The sequence below is a fragment of the Oncorhynchus tshawytscha genome, linkage group LG10, assembly GCF_018296145.1.
Source record: "Oncorhynchus tshawytscha isolate Ot180627B linkage group LG10, Otsh_v2.0, whole genome shotgun sequence".
NCBI lineage: Eukaryota > Metazoa > Chordata > Actinopteri > Salmoniformes > Salmonidae > Oncorhynchus > Oncorhynchus tshawytscha.
In genome coordinates this window covers 82,173,575-82,184,550 of record NC_056438.1, presented here as the reverse complement: position 1 = coordinate 82,184,550, position 10,976 = coordinate 82,173,575, and the positions used below count along the sequence as shown (strand labels likewise).

At 48.4% G+C, this 10,976-nt stretch overlaps 1 protein-coding gene across 1 annotated transcript in view; it reads right to left on the bottom strand.

Annotated features, from left to right (window-relative positions):
• Positions 1-9,011, bottom strand: part of LOC112239385 (microtubule cross-linking factor 1-like) — a 96,852-nt gene extending 87,841 nt beyond the window's left edge. The window contains 4 exon segments of the mRNA XM_042329611.1: positions 5,631-5,916; positions 6,357-6,588; positions 7,666-7,850; positions 8,786-9,011. Of these exon segments, the coding sequence (XP_042185545.1) occupies positions 5,631-5,916; positions 6,357-6,588; positions 7,666-7,850; positions 8,786-9,011 (929 nt within the window).
• Between the last annotated feature and the right edge of the window lie 1,965 nt (positions 9,012-10,976).

The window sequence follows — 10,976 nt, the reverse complement described above, 5'->3', positions numbered from 1 at the left end:
CCACTGTAGCCCCTTCAAACCTGGGAACATAAGGACCTCATCACCAATTCGGAGTTTATCCGTTATTAATACGTCCCATAATGCTCCATTTCTATACTGTCATCGTGCTTCACAACCCCATGTCCAACGTTAAGAGACGAGTCCCATTACTACCCAGTCTAACAACCCCATGTCCAACGTTAAGAGACGAGTCCCATTACTACCCAGTCTAACAACCCCATGTCCAACATTAAGAGACGAGTCCCATTACTACCCAGTCTAACAACCCCATGTCCAACATTAAGAGACGAGTCCCATTACTACCCAGTCTAACAACCCCATGTCCAACGTTAAGAGACGAGTCCCATTTACTACCCAGTCTAACAACCCCATGTCCAACATTAAGAGACGAGTCCCATTACTACCCAGTCTAACAACCCCATGTCCAACATTAAGAGACGAGTCATTACTACCCAGTCTAACAACCCCATGTCCAACGTTAAGAGACGAGTCCCATTTACTACCCAGTCTAACAACCCCATGTCCAACATTAAGAGACGAGTCCCATTACTACCCAGTCTAACAACCCCATGTCCAACGTTAAGAGACGAGTCGCATTACTACCCAGTCTAACAACCCCATGTCCAACATTAAGAGACGAGTCCCATTACTACCCAGTCTAACAACCCCATGTCCAACATTAAGAGACGAGTCCCATTACTACCCAGTCTAACAACCCCATGTCCAACGTTAAGAGATGAGTCCCATTACTACCCAGTCTAACAACCCCATGTCCAACATTAAGAGACGAGTCCCATTACTACCCAGTCTAACAACCCCATGTCCAACATTAAGAGACGAGTCCCATTACTACCCAGTCTAACAACCCCATGTCCAACGTTAAGAGACGAGTCCCATTACTACCCAGTCTAACAACCCCATGTCCAACGTTAAGAGACGAGTCCCATTACTACCCAGTCTAACAACCCCATGTCCAACATTAAGAGACGAGTCCCATTACTACCCAGTCTAACAACCCCATGTCCAACATTAAGAGACGAGTCCATTACTACCCAGTCTAACAACCCCATGTCCAACATTAAGAGACGAGTCCCATTACTACCCAGTCTAACAACCCCATGTCCAACGTTAAGAGACGAGTCCCATTACTACCCAGTCTAACAACCCCATGTCCAACATTAAGAGACGAGTCCCATTACTACCCAGTCTAACAACCCCATGTCCAACGTTAAGAGACGAGTCCCATTACTACCCAGTCTAACAACCCTAATGTCTCCAACATTAAGAGACGACATGGTTGATGTAACACACTACAACCAACATACTGTAACCATTATACAGCCTACTACCCTAGTCCCATTTACTACCCAGCCTAACAACCCCACTACCCTAGTCCCATTACTACTCAGTCTAACAACCCACTACCCTAGTCCCATACAACTCAGTCTAACAACCACACTACCCAGTCTAACAACCCCACTACCCTAGTCCCATTACTACTCAGTCTAACAACCACACTACCCTAGTCCCATACAACCCAGTCTAACAACAACACTACCCAAGTTCTATTCTACCCTAGTCCCATACTATCCAGTCTAACAACCCCACTACCCTAGTCCTATACTACCCTAGTCCTATACTACCCAGTTTAACAACCCCACTACCCTAGTCCAATACTTCCCTAGTCCTATACTACCCTAATCCTACACTACCCAGTCTAACAACCCCACTACCCTAGTCCTATACTACCCTAGTCCTATACTACCCAGTTTAACAACCCCACTACCCTAGTCCTACACTTCCCTAGTCCTCTACTACCCTAGTCCTATACTACCCAGTTTAACAACCCCACTACACTAGTCCTATGCTACCCTAGTTCTATACTACCCTAGTCCTATACTACCCTAGGCTTATACTACCCTAGTCTTATACTACCCAGTCTAACAACCCCACTACCCTAGTCCTATACTACCCTAGTCCCTACTGCCCTAGTCAATACTGCCTAGTTCTATACTACCCCTAGTCTATACTACCCTGGTCCTATACTACCCTAGTTCTATACTACCCTAGTCCTATACTACCCTAGGCGTATACTACCCTAGTCTTATACTACCCAGTCTAACAACCCCACAACACTAGTCCCCTACTACCCTAGTTCTATACTACCCTAGTCCCTACTACCCTAGTTCTATACTACCCTAGTCCTATACTACCCTAGGCTTATACTACCCTAGGCTTATATTACCCAGTCTAACAACCCTACTACCCCTAATCCTATACTACCCTAGTCCTATACTACCCTTGTCCAATACTACCTAGTCCTATACTACCCCTAGGCTTATACTACCCTAATCGTATACTACCCAGTCCAACAACCCCACTACACTAGTCTATACTACCCTAGTCCTATACTACCCTAGTCCTATACTACCCTAGTTCTATGCTACCCCTAGTTCTATACTACCCTAGTCCTACTACTGCCTAGGCTTATACTGCCTAGTCTTATACTACCCAGTCCAACAACCCCACTACCCAGTCCTATACTACCCCTAGTCCTATACTACCCAGTCTAACAACACCACTACCCCTAGTCCTATACTACCCTAGTCTTATACTACCCAGTCTAACAACCCCACTAGTAGTCCCATACTACCCTAGTCCTATACTACCCTAGTCCTATACTACCCTAGTTCTATACTACCCTAGTCCTATACTACCCTAGTCCTATACCTCCCTAGTCCTATACTACCCTAGTCCTATACTACCCTAGTCCTATACTACCCTAGTCCTATACTACCCCATTCCTATACTACCATAGTCCTATACTACCCTAGTCCTATACTACCCTAGTCCTATACTACCTAGTCCTATACCACCCTAGTCCTATACTACCCTAGTCCTATACCTCCCTAGTCCTATACTAACCTAGTCCTATACCTCCCTAGTCGAATACTACCCTAGTTCTATACTACCTAGTCCAGACTACCCTAGTTCTATACTACCCTAGTCCTATACTACCCCAGGCTTATACTACCCTAGTCTTATACTACCCAGTCTAACAACCCCACTACCCTAATCCCATACTACCCTAGTCCTATACTACCCTAGTCCAATACTACCCTAGTTCTATGCTACCCTAGTCCTATACTACCCTAGTCCTATACTACCCTAGTTCTATACTACCCTAGGCGTATACTACCCTAGTCTTATACCACCCAGTCTAACAACCCCACAACACTAGTCCCCTACTACCCTAGTTCTATACTACCCTAGTCCCTACTACCCTAGTTCTATACTACCCTAGTCCTATACTACCCTAGTTCTATACTACCCTAGTCCTATACTACCCTAGGCTTATACTACCCTAGACTTATATTACCCAGTCTAACAACCCTACTACCCTAATCCTATACTACCCTAGTCCTCTACTACCCTTGTCCAATACTACCTAGTTCTATACTACCCTAGTCCTATACTACACTTGTCCTATACTACCCTAGTCCTATACTACCCTAGGCTTATACTACCCTAGTCATATACTACCCAGTCCAACAACCCCACTACACTGGTCCTATACTACCCTAGTCCTATACTACCCTAGTCCTATACTACCCTAGTTCTATACTACCCTAGTCCTATACTACCCTAGGCTTATACTACCCTAATCTTATACTACCCAGTCCAACAACCCCACTACCCAGTCCTATACTACCCAGTCTAACAACCACACTACCCTAGTCTTCTACTACCCCTAGCCCTATACTACCCAGTCTAACAACACCACTACCCTAGTCCTATACTACCCTAGTCTTATACTACCCAGTCTAACAACCCCACTAGTAGTCCCATACTACCCTAGTCCTATACTACCCTAGTCCTATACTACCTAGTCCTATACTACCCTAGTCCTATACTACCCTAGTCCTATACATCCCTAGTCCTATACCTCCCTAGTCCTATACTACCCTAGTCCTATACTACCCTAGTCCTATACCTCCCTAGTCCTATACTACCCTAGTCCTATACTACCATAGTCCTATACTACCTAGTCCTATACCTCCCTAGTCCTATACTCCCTAGTCCTATACTACCCTAGTCCTATACTACCATAGTCCTATACTACCATAGTCCTATACCTCCCTAGTCCTATACCTCCTAGTCCTATACTACCTTAGTCCTATACTACCTAGTCCTATACTACCCTAGTCCTATACTACCCTAGTCCTATACCACCTAGTCCTACACTACCCTAGTCCTACACTACCTAGTCTTATACTACCCTAGTCCTATACTACCCTAGTCCTATACTACTCTAGTCCTATACTACCCTAGTCCTATACTACCCATAGTCCTATACCCCTAGTCCTATACTACCCTAGTCCTATACTACCTAGTCCTATACCACCCTAGTCCTATACTACCCATAGTCCTATACCACCCTAGTCCTATACTACCCTAGTCCTATACTACCCTAGTCCTATACTACCCTAGTCCTATACTGCTCTAGTCCTATACTACCCTAGTCCTATACTACCCATAGTCCTATACCACCCTAGTCTATACTACCCTAGTCCTATACTACCCTAGTCCTATACCACCTAGTCCTATACTACCATAGTCCTATACTACCCTAGTCCTATACTACCCTAGTCCTATACTACCCTAGTCCTATACTACCCAGTCTAGACGTGATCATTAAGAAAGTGAAAATAGCCAAAGCTTTGTGAGTTAAAGGTCAGTCTACAAGTCACATCTACTAATTGCTATTGTTGGACTACTCATCTCCGTTGGTATCCGCTGTTCTCGGGTCTGTTTTCTCCGCTGGACATCTGTTGGCCGGATTGGATTGACTGAGTTTGTTTATTATTGTTTGAACTGTGTTTATTTGTTTATTTTGTGTGGGACCATTGATATTTGGTCCAGAAGACTTTGGACATTTTAAGGCCTTAGTTGTGTAATGAACACGATGGGAGACAGAGAGCTGGTTTGAAGCACAGGGCACAGCAGGTGTTTATAGGTAAAGGACCACAGGAGGAGGCAGGTAGCTGGGTCCAGGGGCAGGCAGAAGGTCATACACAGGAGGAGGCAGGTAGCTGGGTCCAGGGGCAGGCAGAAGGTCATACACAGGAGGAGGCAGGTAGCTGGGTCCAGGGGCAGGCAGAAGGTCATACACAGGAGGAGGCAGGTAGCTGGGTCCAGGGGCAGGCAGAAGGTCATACACAGGAGGAGGCAGGTAGCTGGGTCCAGGGGCAGGCAGAAGGTCATACACAGGAGGAGGCAGGTAGCTGGGTCCAGGGGCAGGCAGAAGGTCATACATAGGGGTCCAAAAGGACAACAGTACAGGCAGGGAAAAGGCTAGTAACGTAGTCCAGGAGAACAGGCAATAGGTTGACAACAGGAAATCCGATAGGCTAAAGTACAGAAAAGCAGAGCTTCGACTAGAAGTGTTCCACAAAACAAACAATACCTCATGATGGGGTGCAAAGAACTGAACTAAATTGTGTGTGATAATGAAAGGCAGGTGTGTAAACAGGTGATCAGAATTCAGGTGATTGGGATCTGGAGAGTGTGCTGCGTTCAGGGGATCTACATTGTTTGAGATTGTGAGTTGGAAGCAGACGTTACAGTACCCCCATCCTTCACGGGCAGCTCTTGATGGCCTAGGAAGCTGAGCAGGGGGCGACCCACGGGGACGTGGAGCTGGGTGGTCAGGACGGTTACGGTGGAAAGCCAGGATCATGGCTGGGTCGAGGATGTCCCGGGCGGTGACCCAGGACCGTTCTTCGGGTCCGTACCCCTCCCAATCCACCAGGTAGTGGATGCGACCACCCAGGCACTTGAAGTCAAGGAGGGCTTGGACGGAATAAGTCGGTGCACCGACGATGTCAAACGGAGGGGGTGCGCTGAGGTGCGTCACTGGAGGATGGAGAGGGAAGGATGAGGAGATCCAGTAATGGTGGGGCAACGGGAGACGGTAGGTGACAGGATTGATGCGGTGTGTTATTTTGAAAGGACCAATGAACCGGGACTGAACATTTTGCAGGGATCACAAAGCCAGATGTCCCAGGTAGAGAGCCACACACATTACCCAGGGTGGAAGAGTGGAGTAGGTCAGTGACGCCGATCAGCGAACTGTTTCTGAGAGAGGGAAGCTTGATGTAGGTGCCGATGTGTGGTCTCCCAAACCTGCTCACTCCGTCGAAACCACTCATCCATGACAGGCACAGTTCTGGTCTCTGTCTCCCATGGGAACACGGGGGGTGGTGGAGTGAGATGGAGTGAGGAATGCACCAGGGAGTTCTGTGTGTATTCCAACCAGGCTGTATAGCAACTCCACTCGTGTGGTTGGTTGGTACAGTGTTGGCGAAGATACTTCCCTATTTCCTGATTCAGGCGTTCCATCTGCTCGCTGGTTTGGGGATGGTATCCGGAGGACAGGCTGATGGAGACCCCCAGTCGGTCGCAGAAGCCTCGCCACACCCCGGAGGCGAACTGGGGTCCCCGACCCGAAACGATATCTTCCGGGATCACATACAGACGAAACACCTGTTGGAACATGCACTCTGCCATTTCCAAGGCATTAGGTAGCTGTGGAAGGGGGATGAGTCAGCACATCTTGGAGAACCGGTCCACTACAACTAAAATAGTAGTGAATCCCAAAGAGTCTGGCAGATCAGTGAGGAAATCCATAGCGATGTGGGACCATGGTCTGTGTGGTGTAGGTAAAGGTTTGAGTTTACCGGTAAGTAGTTGGTGAGGGCTCTTTGCCCATGCACAGACGGGACAGGAAAGAACGTAATCTTAGACGCCTGCTGTTAGGGATGACCACCAGAACTTGCGTGTCAGTAGCCCTGTGGTCTGGGTGATCCCGGGATGGCCAGAACTCAGGGAGCTATGGCACCACTGCATTAGTTGGGGTCTGATGGACGCGGGAACGTAGGTCTTTTCTGCAGGGGTGTCGGGAGGTGCTGGGTCGTGGCGTAGGGCCTCTTGGACGACAGATTGGATTTCTTTTTTTCGATTTGTATGGGTCCCACGACACAAGACAGAGACAGGATGGGCTCGGGAGCTGGGTTAGAGGAAGGGCCAAATAGACGGGATAAGGAATCAGCCTTCACATTTTTCTTGCCAGGCAGATAGGTGAGTTGAATCGGGTGAAGTAGAGTGCCCAGCGAGCCTGTCTGGGGTTGAGCCGCTTAGCACTTCTTAAGTACTCCAAATTGTGGTGGTCGGTAAGGACCAGGAATGGGTGATGATCTCCCTCTAACCAGTGGAGCCACTCTTCGATAGCCAGCTCCATGGCGAGGAGCTCTCAGTTCACGACATCATAGTTCCTCTCAGCGGGTGACAGTTTCTTGGAAAGAAGCCACATGGGTGTAATTTTGGGGGTGTCCCTACCCGCTGAGAGAGAACCGTTTCTACACCGACCTCAGATGCATCCACCTCCAGAACAAAAGGAAGGGTAGGATCTGGCTGTCTAAGGATGGGTGCAGAGGTGAAGAGGCAGTTCAAGGTCTCAAATGCAGTAAGATCGGTGTCGGTCCATTGGAGGGTACAGGTTTTTGACTGGTGAGAGCTGAGAGAGGAGCTGGTTGTGCTGCTGCAGTTTCGAATGAACCGGCGGTAGTAGTCGGAAAATCCTAGGATATGTTGTAGTTCCTTTACGGTGGCAGGTTTGGGCCAGTTAAGCACGGCCATGACTTTGTCTTCATCCATGTTGACCCCGCCTGGTGGCAACACAAAACCTAGGAAGGTTACCGTAGTAACGTGAAAGGAGCTCTTCTCAGCCTTGACATAAATATGGTGGTCCTGTAGTCGTTTGAGGACCTGTTGCACATGCTGTACGTGCTCTGCAAGGAGTGAGAGTAGATCAAGATATCATCAATGTACACGATGTGGATCTGGTTGGTCATGTCCTGGAAAACTTCATTCATGAAGGACTGGAAGACTGCGGGAGCATTGGTGAGACCGTATATGGGTTGTGGGTTGGACTGGCAGACTCCGATCCTTCGATAGAGGTGGCTCGACAGGGTAGACTGAAGCAGTTCTTAAAACAGGCGGGAGACCATGACCGCAGTTCCCTTACCGCCAGGAGATGGCAGGGTCGTGAAGGCTTAGCCAGGGGTGACCGAGGATTAGGGTTCTTTAGGCGAAGGCAACACCATTAACTGAATGACCTCAGAGTGAAGGAGGCCAATCTGAAGGGTGATACTGAAGGGTCATGTGAGTCACAAGACCAGATCTGAGAGGTTGTCCGTCCAGCGCATTAATCCTAAAAGTGAGGATTAACAGGGATTAGTTTGACTCTTAACCGTTGTGCCAATTGTTCGTCAATTAAATTACCTGCGGCCCCAACGAGTCCACTAGTCCCTTCACAACCTGAGTCACCCCATTAGCAGAAAGAAGAGCCAGGATACCAAACTGGCTTTTGGTAATATTCACCAGTAGGTTGCCAATGGATTTGGACATCCGGATGTATTGGTTCAGGTCCGTTAAATCTCCTCTGCAGGCCAGTTCGGTCTGTAACTCCCAATGTAGACACCTCCGGTAGACTGTAAGGAGAGCTGGTTCACCCCATCCACTGCCGGCAGCCGTGGTATGGAACTCAAGGGCATACTCAGTGGTGGATCGACGGCCCTGTCGCAGCTCACATAACAGGTCCCGGTGTGACAACATGAAGCTGAATGGTCGAAAACCTCCTTGAAGAGGGCGTGGAAATGTGATTCAGAGGACAGATCAGATCTTTGAGCAGCCCACAGGGTTGTGACCCAATCCAGAGCTTTGCCTGTGAGTACGGAGATGACGAAGTCCACCCTGTTTTTGTCAGAGGTGAAGTCAGTGCGGTGATGGTCTATGTACAGGTTACATTGCATGAGAAATCCTTGACATTTCCCCGGGGAGCCGTCGTATTTATTAGGCATGGATATGGGGGGAGATGAACGAGAGGAGGCTGTGGCACCTGATATCGGTGAAGCAGGAATGGACTGGTTGAAGGAGGTCGCAGCGTTCATCGATTCGTTCCCCCTGTCGGGGAAGACGTAGCTGCAGCTCCGCTGAATCCATCTGTAGTTTTTGGTGAGGTATTCTGTTCTGGCTATCTGGTATTCTGTTTATGGGTGGCAGGTAGCCTAGTGGTTAGAGCGTTGGACTAGTAACCAAAAGGTTGCAAGATCGAATCCCTGAGCTGACAAGGTAAACATCTGTCATTCTGCCCCTGAACAAGGCAGTTAACCCCACTGTTCCTAGGCCGTCATGGGAGACAGAGGTGGTTTCAAGTGCAGCAAGTGTTTATTTGTAAAGGACCACAGGAGGATGCAGGTAGCTGGGTCCAGGGGCAGGCAGAAGGTCATACACAGGGGTCCAAAATGGCAACAGTACAGGCAGGGTAAAGGCTAATAACATCGCCCGGGAGATCAGGCAATAGGTTGATATCAGGAAATCCAATAGGCTAAAGTACAGGCCAGGAATAGGCAAAAGGTGTCGTTAGTGAGACAGGCCAAAACTATCATATACAGGAGGATTAAATTATGGAAAAAAACAGACTATAGATAGAAGTGTGTATCAAATCAAACAATACCGCACAGTGACGGGATGCAAAGAACTGAGTGTGTGATAATGACGAACAGGTGATTGGGATCCGGAGAGTGAGCTGCGTTCAGGGGATCTATGTGTTTGACATTGTGAGTTGGAAGCAGACGTTACTGTCTATCTGGCCAACAGGCTACACTCTAGTCTCCACTGGCCATCTGGCTACACTCTAGTCTCCACTGGCCATCAGGCTACACTCTAGTCTCCACTGGCTATCTGGCCATCAGGCTACAGGGCCAACAGTCTACACTCTAGTCTCCACTGGCTATCTGGCCATCAGGCTACACGGCCAACAGGCTACACTCTAGTCTCCACTGGCTATCTGGCCATCAGGCTACACGGCCATCAGGCTACACTCTAGTCTCCACTGTCTATCTGGCCAACAGGCTACACTCTAGTCTCCACTGGCCATCAGGCTACACTCTAGTCTCCACTGGCCATCTGGCCATCAGACTACACTCTAGTCTCCACTGGCCATCTGGCCAACAGGCTACGCTCTAGTCTCCACTGTCTATCTGGCCATCAGGCTACACTCTAGTCTCCACTGGCCATCTGGCCAACAGGCTACGCTCTAGTCTCCACTGTCTATCTGGCCAACAGGCTACACTCTAGTCTCCACTGGCCATCTGGCCATCAGGCTACACTCTAGTCTCCACTGGCCATCTGGCCAACAGGCTACACTCTAGTCTCCACAGTCTATCTGGCCAACAGGCTACACTCTAGTCTCCACTGACTATCTGGCCAACAGTCTGTTCTGCTGATGTGTGTGTCTGGTAGACGTAGACTCGCTCTCCAACTCTTCTCCTATCGCCAGGGTTAATACCTAACTGGCACCCCAACAGAAATCTTTATCTTTACCCCTCTCTACAGAACTGGATTACAATTTAGTGCTGTAATGTTTTCATCCTGTTTTAATGTATTATCATAATGCTATATTCCTTTTTCAACCTACTGTTTAACGGTCCATCTCCCAGCCTATAATGGCCTACAAATACTACCATTACTTAAAGAATTTCAACCAAATATTTTTTTAAATGTTTTTTCAACATATTGCTCGCCATGTGAGCCAGACCGCAAAATCCCCAGTGATCGGGATAGACCTTCTCCCTCAGACTGCTGACTAACAGAGGGATACTGAATGAGTGGTAAGTGGAGGCTGAAGCAGAGGGATACTGAATGAGTGGTAAGTGGAGGCTGAAGCAGAGGGATACTGAATGAGTGGTAAGTGGAGGCTGAAGCAGAGGGATACTGAATGAGTGGTAAGTGGAGGCTGAAGCAGAGGGATACTGAATGAGTGGTAAGTGGAGGCTGAAGCAGAGGGATACTGAATGAGTGGTAAGTGGAGGCTGAAGCAGAGGGATACTGAATGAGTGGTGAGTGGAGGCTGA